The sequence below is a fragment of the Gossypium arboreum genome, chromosome 5, assembly GCF_025698485.1.
Source record: "Gossypium arboreum isolate Shixiya-1 chromosome 5, ASM2569848v2, whole genome shotgun sequence".
Taxonomy (NCBI): domain Eukaryota; kingdom Viridiplantae; phylum Streptophyta; class Magnoliopsida; order Malvales; family Malvaceae; genus Gossypium; species Gossypium arboreum.
Genome location: NC_069074.1, coordinates 29,858,587 through 29,871,152, shown reverse-complemented (window position 1 = coordinate 29,871,152; position 12,566 = coordinate 29,858,587). Strand labels below are relative to the sequence as shown.

The 12,566-nt window shown below is 31.4% G+C and overlaps 1 protein-coding gene across 5 annotated transcripts; it reads left to right on the top strand.

Annotated features, from left to right (window-relative positions):
• Positions 1-3,168: 3,168 nt before the first annotated feature.
• Positions 3,169-8,631, top strand: LOC108453458 (uncharacterized). Of its 5 annotated transcripts, none has more exons than XR_008283084.1 (11): positions 3,169-3,311; positions 3,407-3,495; positions 3,593-3,747; positions 4,433-4,720; positions 4,947-5,076; positions 5,469-5,576; positions 5,719-5,821; positions 5,899-6,024; positions 7,377-7,547; positions 7,888-8,007; positions 8,198-8,631. XR_008283084.1 is itself a non-coding variant. In XM_017751568.2 (11 exons), exons 2-10 carry the CDS (start codon positions 3,443-3,445, stop codon positions 7,982-7,984), a joined length of 1,254 nt encoding a protein of 417 aa, XP_017607057.1. In that variant the 5' UTR covers positions 3,169-3,311; positions 3,407-3,442; the 3' UTR covers positions 7,985-8,007; positions 8,198-8,631. The 5 variants fall into 5 exon arrangements, 3 of the variants coding, with proteins under 3 accessions (XP_017607057.1, XP_017607056.1, XP_017607058.1); XR_008283085.1 differs by having other exon boundaries at positions 8,187-8,631; XM_017751568.2 differs by having other exon boundaries at positions 7,377-7,570.
• The last annotated feature ends 3,935 nt before the right edge of the window (positions 8,632-12,566 follow it).

Genomic DNA, 12,566 nt, shown 5'->3' with positions numbered 1-12,566 from the left:
CAGCATAAAAATGTTATAAAAACTAATTAAAATGTGTAACGGAAGTCAAATTCAAGTATTAAATTAGACCAAAGAATTTAAGTACTAATTTGAACACTGAAACCAAATACATGTACCAAAAAATATATTTACCCTATTCTTTTCTACCATAGAAAAATAATATATGAAGTAGCATACAAAGCCGATCACTTCAATAGCTTCTCTAACGAATCAAATTAAGTATTTCTTATTGGTTTACTGAAAAAATTGGGTTAATAGTTTGTTAGAATTCTATGACTAATGTTTCTAACAAAATTCACCCAAATGCTATCTGCCATCCAAAATTGGGGTAGATTTCATGATAAAATGCTACCAATGCTCTATATGGTTGCGTTGACAGGTAAAAGAACAAAGAATCCCAAGACAAAATCAATGGACTTAAATGCAGTAGGAAAAAAGGAAAGGTGAAGGGTCTAAATGCAGTAGAAAAAAGAGAAAGGAATAAAAGGGAGGTGAAGGATCAATTGCATAAAAACCGAGGCCCTTGAAAAGAGAGAATAATTCCGTCAGACTACATATGAGAACAATAGTTAAGATTCTGTGTTGACATCCTGATAATCAGGATTCAAATTTTGTTGATGTAATTATTTCTCCATTAATCTGTAACTTGATTTTATATCAAAGAGAAGAATTCTTAATATATATATATATATATATATCGATCTTAGGAGATTAATCGCTTATTTAGTACTTTGAATATTAAAATACACTACTTTGATTAATATATTTGTACTTTGAATATTAAAATACATTACTTTGATTAATATACTAACATAATCAATTATAATTTATCTATAAACTTCATTAATTGAGTTTTAGTTTGATTGATATTGACATTATTGTCAGTGTAAAATAACGTGAGTTCGAGTGTGTTAAAATGCATTATTCTCCTATTTAAGGGTCGGGGGAGAGGCTATGAGTACTTTTAAGTATTGTATTAAAAAAAAAAAAACCTTCCTTATGACTTCCTTATGACAAGTGTCCAAGTTAAGGTTTTTTTTAAATTTTTTACATTATAATATAATGGTTTAATTTCAACAATGATCCCTCTATTTGTTTTTTTTGAGATATTTTAGTTTTGGTCCATATATTATACTCAAAATTTAATCTCTATTCTTTAATTTTTGACATAATTTGGTACCTTAACTTTTTACAATGTCATTAGTTAATATAAATATTTTATTCTAATTAAAATCTTGATGTGATTTTTAAGAATAGTTAAAATCGCTAATTTTTTTTAGTTATTTAGGTCAATTACATTGACTTTTTTTGGTCACATGGCTATAAGTGAGGTTTTTTTTGTACACTGATTTATTTGACCTCAAACTTTATAAAAAATCATTTTAGTCATTTATTTAATTTTTCATCCCTTTTAGCCTTTGAACTTGTGTTATTTGTCAAATTATCCTAAAATAGATGGAAAAGTTAATACATATTAATTTTATGACGTGGCATCCATGTTTATGCCACATCAATAATTAATTAAATTTTAAAATTCAAAAATATAAAAATCCAAAAAATAAAATTATTAAAAAGCATAAAGATTATAAAATCATTTAATAATAAAATTATAAAAATATTCTATAATATTTAGAAATTTTAAAACATTTTAATTATTTGTTGGCGTGACATACACGTGTACGACCACGTCAACAAAGTTAACAAATGTTAACTTTTCCGTTCATTTCGGGGTGTTTTGACAAAAAGCACTAATTAAAGAGATAAAATAGGCAAAAATTAAATTAAGAGCTAAAATGACTTTTTGTAAAGTTAGGAGGCTAAATAAGTTATTATGCCTTTTTTTTTTTGTGAAAGAAAAGGAGTTACACCAACTACAATAACCACCCATTGTCTTTTTCTTCTTGTTACAAGACACTTAATTCCTTTGGAGCCTCCTTAAGGATTTGAAGGCTTGTTTTCCAACTCAAGCTAAGTTTAGCAAGACGATTCGCAGCCAAATTTTGAGATCTTGGGATGTGTCTAATCTTCCAATTTCCTTCTGTCTACATGACGCGCTGAGTCCTTTGGAGTACTGCAATCCTAGAATTTTCTAGACTCGGGTTTCTTAAATTCTGGGCAACTTTAAGATTATCGGTTCGAATAATAACTCGTCTGTAGCCTTTGTTAAGCAAGATAAGAACTCCATAAAAAATACGCCTCCCCAATAGCAGCATGTCCTGAACCTCTACCTAAGCCCCATCAGTGGATAAAAAGATCCATGTATCATCCCATTATTCCTTTTTTTTTTTTTTAAATTTCAAGATGTCGCACCAACAAATTTAATAGAAGAATTTTAATGATGTTAACAATTAAACTTAAATTTTAAATTCAAAAAAAATTAAATTCTTAAAAATAAAAATATGAAAACTAAATCCCAAATGTATGAAAAATACAAAAACTTGAAGCGTATCATAATATTTGAATTTAAAAACTATACATTATAACATAATGGTTAAATTTCAACTATGATTACTCAACTTTTTCTTTTTCAGATTATATAACAACAGTCAAGTTTTAGTTTTGGTTATTATATTATGTTTAAATTTAATCAATATACTTTAACTTTTTATACAATTTGCTACACTAATTTTACAATGTCATTAGTTAGTCTAAATACTTTATTTTAATCAAATTATTGACGTGAATTTTATTTAATTATTAAAATTATTAAATTTTGTTAAATTTAATTAATCAAGTCCATTACAATATAAATTTTATGTCAGATAATTACTAAGTGAATATATATATTTTACTTTCAAGACATCACATCGATTAATTTAATAGAAAATGTTAATGTTGTTAGCAACTACATTGAAACTTTTAAATGTAAGAAATAAAGTAACTAAAATTTTAAAAATAAAAGTAATTAATTAAAAAAAGTAAGCGAATGGGACGTATTATATGATTACGAGGACCATAAATTCTATTTTTATTTATATAATTTAATTGAAATGAAAATCGAATTTTGAAAAATAAAAATAAAAATCGAAGCCCAATTCGTTCTATTATGTGGGAGCTGCCTACCAGACCCGTTAAAGACTGTGCTGCGTAACGGATGGCCAGGTCAACCTGGTGAACAAAAACCATTTACATGATCGGATTCGAGTATGGATTCTGGATTTCTGAAAAAGATCCGATAACCCATTGACCCGTTTTTATTTTCATTTATTTTTTAAAGAAAAATAATAATAAAGTTCCCGAACCCAAGCAAAAATAGCTTTACAGTAACAAGCTAAAAGAAACTCCCTCTCCCGCATAAACCCTAATTCTCCGTAAGTGATTAATCCAATCAGCTCTTCTTATCATTTCTTTTAAAATTTTACTTTTTCTAATTTATGAGAATTTATTTTTTTGGAATTTATTGTAGCATTTTGAAGAAGAGAATTTTGCGATTAAAAAAAAAATGCCAGACACGCAGGCTCTCGTCAATGATTTTCTTAACAAGCTTAAAAAACGGTGAAGTATTTCATTTGATTTTCATTTCATATGAATTTAAAAGAAAAGGTTAGATATGAACTTTTTGTTTGTTTGTTTGTTTGGGGTGGTTGGGCAGTAAGATTGAGGGTTCACAAGCAACAGCGAAGCAGACAGCGGAACTGCTTCGGTCAGTGATTTCTCAAACTCGAATGCCTTATACGAACCAGGCTGCTGCTTTGATTCATTCGGTTAAAGCTGTTGGAGAACGATTGATTGCTGCAAATCCTGTCGGTGTGTTTTTTTTTTTCGTTTTGGGTTTAAATTGATTTTTTTATTTATGTTTGAAAGTTAATGGTTTGTATTTGATATCATTTTGGCTTATGCCATTTTTTTTAATTATGAAATTGTTGGCTGACTTTGATTCAGAACACTGGAAACAGTAAATGGTTATTGGAGTATGCATTACAATTGCTGTGTATGTTTGAGGACCCTGTTGTTTTGTGCTTGATTCTGTCCGTCTTTTTAGCTATGGAATGATTATGGGACAGTGTTCTGTATATGCTTGAACTGGAACTTGAATGGAAAATTTTAACCCCCATAATATTTCCTTTGAGTTCTCTTGCATTCTGTTTGCTCCGACTAAAGAAGGCGCAATAAAAAGTGATGTTAAAGTAGAGTTTTTTGAAAAAAGCATTGCCTCAAATTAAAACTATTTCTAATAGCTTAGAATACCTTTATGTTTGAAAATTCTATATAAAATTATCTACTTCTCATTTTTTCAGAATGTAGTTTAGTTAAGTTTCTTTTTTTTTTTTTTTTTTTGGGGGTCTATCTTTTTGTGTTTCTAGAGTGGGGAAGCTGCTTCAAATCTTGGCCAAACATACACTATAACTTTCTCCTAGGGATTGTTGATACTTGATACTTTTGCTCTGGCATTCTGCTTTAAATTGTTAATAGTGCATGCATGTGATGGCAGAGCTTGCTGTGGGTAATGTTGTGAGGCGTGTTTTGCACATTATCAGAGAGGAGGATCTTTCTCTGACAACAGCTGCTATGGCTGGATTGAACTTATCTGCTGAAAGTGATGATGAAGATGACACTGATAGAGACAACCACCCAGCATTATCGGCTGCTGCCATTGCTGCTGCTTCTAGAAGCACTTTACGTCCACCTTCCTTGCAGACATTACTTGAGGATGTGCCTGATTCTGCAGCAGTTCCTCATACATCTTCTTCTGGCGGAGATTCTGAAGGAAAAAGCAAATGTAAACTCTTGCTCAAGACACTTGATCTATCTTCATTCTGATTGATGAGACGAGATTTTAATTTTTCTGATATTCCCTGGGACTATTGTCTCTGGAAGTGGTTAAGTATTGGTTTATGCAAAACTGGCTTCTTGTGGTGATAACTGATAATCATGCGATATTAGATCTTCTAGCGTTAACTGTTATTTATGAGTATTGATACTTAAGGGTACTAATTTCCTTTTAGCTGCTGATAAAAGTTCAAGAAGTCGGAAGCTGAAGCATGATGTCATTGAAGCAGTCAATGAGCTTATTCAAGACATTAGCACTTGCCACGAACTGATTGCTGAGCAAGCAGTAGAGCATATACATCAAAAGTATCTTTTCTGCCTTAAGCTTTTAAATTTTCTTTGGTTCTCCTCAATTTTAAAACACCGTTATTCATTCTTTGAGCAAACTGCAATATTCATATTTGATAGTCTGAGGTGTTATTTGAATTTGCTTTCAGCAAGAGACTCTTGCTGTCTTATCCCTTCCCCCAAAAAAAAAAAAATAAATAAACAAAAGGAAAAAAAAAACCCAACAGTCTATCACGTGCTGAACCATCCTTATCTATGCTGGTCGTTTCTAATCATCATTACTGTTTAAGTTTTCATGACTTATTAACGTTTGAAGCAATTTGGCCTGTGTTCTCATATTGTTTTCTACCTATGATCGTTTCAAACGTCAACTTACCCTTTTACTGATTATATTTAAAACATATTGTCAGTGAGGTGATATTAACTTTAGGCAGTTCAAGAACTGTGTTGGAATTTCTTTGTGCTGCAAAAGAGAAGAAACGATCATTTCGGGTATTTGTTGCTGAAGGTGCTCCAAGGTTTGTACTACTGGCTATTATATTTTGCAAGGCAAAGACATTCCTTTAAGCTGCTGCAATTTTGATATCCTGCCTGTAACAACTTAAGTTTTTGTTTGTTTGTTGTTTTAATTATTTTTTATTATACTTGGCGTTGACTTAGGTATCAGGGGCATCTTCTTGCAAAAGAATTGGTTACAAGAGGTCTACAAACTACTCTGATTACTGACTCTGCAGTTTTCGCCATGATTTCCCGAGTAAACATGGTATATGGTGTTGAGTTCTTCCTAATTGTTGATGGTTTTCTTGTGCTGTTGGAGCTTGATATTCTGTAAACATGAAGGTTATTGTTGGAGCTCATGCGGTCATGGCTAATGGGGGGGTCATAGCACCAGTTGGGCTGAACATGGTTGCCCTTGCTGCTCAGAAGCATGCTGTCCCATTTGTTGTACTTGCTGGCAGTCACAAGGTACTTTGGCATAATAAATGATTTACCACCAAACTTCTTTACATTTTAGTGCAATAATAAGTAAAATCACTATTCTTGTTCACTTCAACTTAGATTAACATTTTGTGTCATTTGTCTCCATGGTGGTATGAATTTCTGATTTTATATGGTTCAACTTTTTTTCCTTAGATGTGATAGCTTGAGGTGTCATGCATGTGAACAATAGGATAGAATTTGAGAGGGCTTTAGTACAAGATAGTACTGCATAAGATTTCAATTGATGTGGCAAGTTAGGACATAGAATACTTATGTACAAGCATGCTTAAGGGTGCAAAAGACAGGGTTGAGCGCATAGAATACTTATGTACAAGCATGCTTAAGGGTGCAAAAGACAGGGTTGAGCGCACCAAGTGTGTTATGTAGCAGTATTATATACCTGGCAAAGTGAGGTAAAGAGGGAATAGCATATGTTGTTTAAAGTGAAAAGGAACATATCCTATATTGGACTCTGAAATTGATGTCTGAGCTACAGAACATTCTTATCAAACATAGAGAAGGGAGAACATGGGTATGTGCAGCCTATGTTACTCAAACTCAGGAATGAGTCAGATATGGGTATATCGCTCACGCAGGTATGTTCATTTCTTTTTCTTCGAGTTTTTCCATATATTTGGACAGTCCTTGGAGGGCCAGACCTCTATACCCATGTCCTTATATGCGTGTGACATGAATGTTAGACACAGGTACTTCAAGAAAATCAAAAATCATTTTGATTTATATCTAGTGGGTCATACATATGGTCTGCTTATGATTTGTTTTAAGCACCTTAGAAAAATGAAAGAGTGGAGTAACATGGTAACAGTGTCCTATACTTGTTAGAAGAAAGCTTCTTTTATTTTTCCAGTTATTGCTACCTCTTGTAAGCCATCCAGGTTTTATCATTTTGAGGTGGTGCTTCTTTTGTTGCATATTAACAATCCGATAAATGTATTTTCTGTGCTGCATCTGCCAGTCAATTCATTTGCAAGCCAGGATGTCGTGACATTTTGTCCGTCTTCAAGATTTTCATCAGATATTGTAAATTCCCTACTTCAAAACCAGACAGAATTTGAGAGTAAACTTTTAATCTAAGTTTGAACGAAAATAATGGAGTGTGATTGTTGAGGTCAAGCTTCATTCCAAAGAAATCAACAAAAACAACTACGTAAGACATGAGGTTGGTCAGAGAAATGGCCAAATAGTTCTAAGGCACACAGATGGTTAATGCTTGCTAATGCTGATATTATAACCTGGTTTCTTTTGTCCCTGTATTCTTTAATTTTACTTTAGCTCCTGATTGTCTATTGTTAATTCATTTGTGGTCTACTTGACAGTTATGCCCCTTGTATCCTCATCACCCGGAAGTGTTGCTGAATGAATTGCGGTCCCCATCTGAGTTGCTAGATTTTGGAGAATTCTCGGATTGCTTGGATTTTGGAAGTGGCATTGGTGCCCCCCTTCTTCATGTCGTCAATCCAACATTTGACTATGTGCCACCGAAGCTTGTTAGTCTCTTTATAACTGATACGTAAGATCATGGAGTTTGAAAGATTTAAACTTCTATCCTTTTCATTCATATTTGTTATTTGGTAACTGTTTCTTAATTTCATTTTAAGTTATCAAATCAATTACTTTTCTGCATTGTGGAGTACTATTGATCCGTTGATATAACATGGGAATGGAATGCAATGCATAGTCCGCTTTTCTGATTTACATTGATCTTAAGGAGAAAAAATATTGCATTTAGTTGGCTCATCTGTTTCAGCCATTTCTAGAAGTTTTGGTTTTCATGGTGCTTGAGTTTTACCTTTCCCTGCTATCACTGATTGCTTTGTGTCTTTACAGCGGAGGGCATAATCCATCATACATGTACCGCCTGATTGCGGATTATTACTCTGCTGATGATCTTGTACTGGAACGAAGAACTGCTTCAGGAAATTAAGTTTATAGTGCCAAGTTATACCGGTAAGAGCCTTTATCTGGTTGTTGTGAGCCAATTGCAGCTCAATTATTAGTTGTGTGCTAATATGCCCCTTGCCTATATTTTAAACTGTAAAAACCAAAATCATGTATTCGAGTAATCGAATATTCAGAATTCATAACAACGACTTCTTAGCTTCAAACTTGATGAAATATTAATGCAGCTCTACTTCAGATTGTTTGTATGTGGAGAAGATATGAATTCAAGTCGGAGATTATGAAAACTAACTGCACTGAGCAATACTATTTCTGGAGGGAACTTCATTATATATCATCAATACAAAGAATTGACTTGGACAAACGCAACGATAGAAAAGTGGGTTTTTGTGATTGTGGAGAGAGATAGGAGTAGGAAGTAGAAGAGAGAGAAATGAAGAGAAGGTCATATATCTTTAATCTTTGTATCGCCATGAAAATTCCTCAACATTCAACTGTATGAAAACTCATGCATGGAACTACTGTTGTATTACTGTTGGCTTGAAACTTGATTGATGATGGTGGTACTGGGGATGCATCTCCCTTTTGCATTTTACCTACCAATTTTCATAAATTTCCAATAAATTTATATACAATAATGGAAGGTCTGCCCATATGGATTGAGCTTTGGAATGGGACTTTTGTGAATTCAATTTTCATATTTATTTTTATTTATATTCAATAATACAAGTAATATATATTATTACGTGAACCAACGGTTCAAGCTTGATTATGATATAATTATCAAATGATTCAAGTTGTCACGTTGATTATATACAGTGGAAATGACTAAAATCGTACTTCGATTTCCATTTTAATGAAGTTAGTATTTCAAGAAAAAAATGGGATTTTAGATAAGTTGTTTAATTTCATATTAAAAAAACTGTTCAAAGTTTAAATAAATATTATTAAGTATATATTTTAAAATGATATGGAACGGTTGAGTAAGCTTAAATTATCCATTTAACTTTACAAAGACAAATTTTAATATTTTATCTACTTATTTCTTTTAATCTTATAATTGCTCATTTATTTAGATTTATACTCAAATTATTATATTGAAACTCTCAAATATTTTGTGAAAATTGTGGATTTAATCATTTTAGTCCTTGTATTTTTAAATTAGTAAATTTTTTTCTTTTTAACTTTTTGAAATTTAAATTTTAGTCTTGACTCAAACAATTAAATTCGCTTGGTTAGATTTAATAACTAGTTATGTACTATAATAGGCAATTTTGGCCTAGGCCCGAAAAAATAATAACCGAAGCCAAAAGATGCAATCAGTCGAAAACAAGCTAAAAATGGCCAAATTGAAAGATAATCATTAAGTTGTGGCCAAATCAAAAAGATGGAAAAAGCTAAGGGGTTATCAAATTTTGTTGACTTGGTAAAAGGCTAAAAATAAAAAGATATTATTTTTATTTTATTTTATTTTATTATTAAATTAGTTAGGCTATTTTTAGTAAACCCCATGTTTATAAATAAGTGTATTTTGTTCTTTGGAAGGGAACGAATTACTAATGGATTACTTTTGGTATTCCTACTTCAATTTGGAATTGGATTATTCTCTCTTTTCCTATTTTCATTAGAATTGAATTATTTTCTTTTCTTTTTCTATTACGTGGGAACTTGTCTATTTCATTTCAATTTCTTTGTTTTTTCTAAATTCGTCCAATTGCTTTTAGCTCTTCTGTTTTTTATTTGTTTTGCAATTAAGTTTTCATTATAATTTTGGCCCTAAAATTTGTTTTGACTACATTTTGGTCTTCCTTGAAGCTGTGTGTTTTGGAGGGTGAGGATTATTTCCCTTTTGGTCCCTCCTTGTTATTCGCACGTTGAAATTGGTCCATTTTCTTTTATTTATCTTTGATTTGCCCCAAAATTTTGCTTTAAGGTTCGATTTAATCCTTTTTTATTTTCTCTATTTTATTGTCAAATTAGCTAATTTAATATATTATTACTATTATTTTTATGTTTCTATTTATATTTATTTTGTTATTCTAATACTATTATTATTTATCTAATTTTATTTATCTATTTATATTTCTACTATTATTATATTTCTATTTATTATATTTTTATTTCTATTTATATACTAATATTATTTTCATTATTATTTTTCTTATATATGTTTTTTACTCTTGTTATTAACATTCTATTTATTTATTTTACATTTTTGTTATTATCTATTTTAACTTTTTATACAACGTTCATTTCAAATTTTACACATTATTTACTTTAATATTTTCATATATTATGTATTTCAAACTTTTTTACACATTATATATTTTGAATTGTTTATATATTATTTTTAAAGAGTTTTATATATTATTTTATCTTGAATGGAAAATAATTTTTTTAAAAAAAATTATTTTATATACTTTAGATCGCTTTTATAATCACCCGCGTTTCAAAGAACCCTCTCAACATAAGGAAATATTTCGTGTTTGGGAGTTCGAGGAATCGTGCCCTATCGTGCTGGGTTTCGATTTTTCGTTCAACTAAAATGCGAAATATCCTTTTGAAATTTCATCCATGTTTTTTTAAAATTAAAACGAGGCAATATTTTGTGTTTGGGGGGTTTGGGAGGTCGTGCCCAATCGTGCTGGGCTTCGATTTTCCATTCGACTAAAATACAAAATATCCTTTTGAAATTTCATCCATGTTTTCTCAAATTAAAATGATGCAATGTTTCGTATTTGGAAATTTGATAAATCGTGCCTAATCGTATTGGGTTTCGATTTATCGTTTGGGCCGAATAGCCAAATATCCTTTTTAAGAGTTTTAAGTGCATGTGTTTTGGAAATCCTGAGATGATCTTGTGTCGAGGTTTCGAAATATTGTATCCAATTGTGCTGGACGTAATATTTTATTCCTTCTAAGCGAGAGAATCTCAATATCCAATTCAAGTTATCCAAATGTTTTTAAAGATTGTATTTTAAAATCTTTTCAAAATTTCAACATTAGGACGCTAATTGATCAATACGGTACCTGTAACACCCCTATCCCGTATCCGTCGCCGGAATAGGTAAAGGGGCATTACCGGACTTGAAACTCATATCCGAACAGTAAAAATTTTGAATTTTTATTTATTTATAAAGAACGTTCCTTTAGGTAAATACTAAAGACAGTCAGGGATACAATTTAACTGCTATAAGTACACATTCAAAAGATGCCATTTTCGCATGGCTTATATACATTAACCAAAATATTCTTCGGCCACTGGTCTATTCTTTACATGCCATAAAATAATTCAAAACATAACAGTAACAAGCAGTGGATAGTGATAGTGTGACTAGTTGCTGACGATCCCCGAGCCTGTAGCTTCCAAATGAGATCTATAAAACAGAGGAAACAAAGTAAACGGAGTAAGCATTACAATGCTTAGTAAGTTTTAAGCAGTGTCAACAGATAACAATCAAATTATAACATAGTTGTTCGTATTTTTATTTCAATCTTCCTTCGGGCATACCATCCCTTTACCGAATATGCCCATCTCATCATATATAATAGGCAGATAAATTCTCACTTGATAGTGATCTCTTATAAACATAGGTACATTACATATTTTCACCTAACTTTCCACATTGACCAAACGCACAATAATCATAGAACAGTCTTATTGCTTTACTCACATATGCATCACATAACGACATTGTGATTTAGTCCAAATCAAGCTTAAATATAATCTCAAAATACATACCTGACCAGCTTAACGCATTAAACGTATTTATTACCAATTGTTACTGTGAAGTCGTATAATCTTATGCTTTACTCGAATCTTCAGCGAAATCTTTAGCTCGAATAGTCCCCACACGTAGTTATCGGGTCTTACCCGGACAAAATCTCCACACGTAGTCATCGGGTCTTACTCGGACATAATCTCCACACGTAGTCATCGGGTCTTACCCGGAATATATTTCCAAGTTTCATGTTACAACATTCACATCGACTGTCATATTTGAAATTCATTTGCCTCATCAAATATCTAATAATACACACCTTTCACATTTGGTCATTTGGCCACAATATACACACATCTCCTACATATTTCACACTAGCCATTCGGCTTTACCACATATACATATCTTTACCACATATACATATCTCATACATATTTCACACTAGCCATTCGGCTTTACCACATATACATATCTCATACATATTTCACATTAGCCATTCGGCTTTACCACATATATACATATCTCATACATATTTCACACTAGCCATTCGGCTTTACCACATATATACATATCTCATACATATTTCACACTAGCCATTCGGCTTTACCACATATACATATCTCATACATATTTCACATTAGCCATCTCATACATATTTCACATTAGCCATTCGGCTTTACCACATATACATATCTCATATATATTTCAGACTAGCCATTCGGCTTTACCACACACATATATATTTATCTTGTACATCATTTTCAGCAATAGCTTATAAGCAACTCAAATAGTTTCATCAATGTTTACAACAAATTCACATATTCACTACAAGCTGTTTTCCTGAGCAATAGTCACTAAATTATTTATAACTGGAGCTACAAAACT

Bases quoted from the DNA above. Each gene is read 5' to 3' on its own strand.
- LOC108453458 (XM_017751568.2), top strand. From the start codon at position 3,443: ATGCCAGACACGCAGGCTCTCGTCAATGATTTTCTTAACAAGCTTAAA. The intron at 4,721-4,946 runs GTAAACTCTTGC...ATTTCCTTTTAG, and splicing joins TTCTGAAGGAAAAAGCAAAT to CTGCTGATAAAAGTTCAAGA. The intron at 5,577-5,718 runs GTTTGTACTACT...GCGTTGACTTAG, and splicing joins GTTGCTGAAGGTGCTCCAAG to GTATCAGGGGCATCTTCTTG.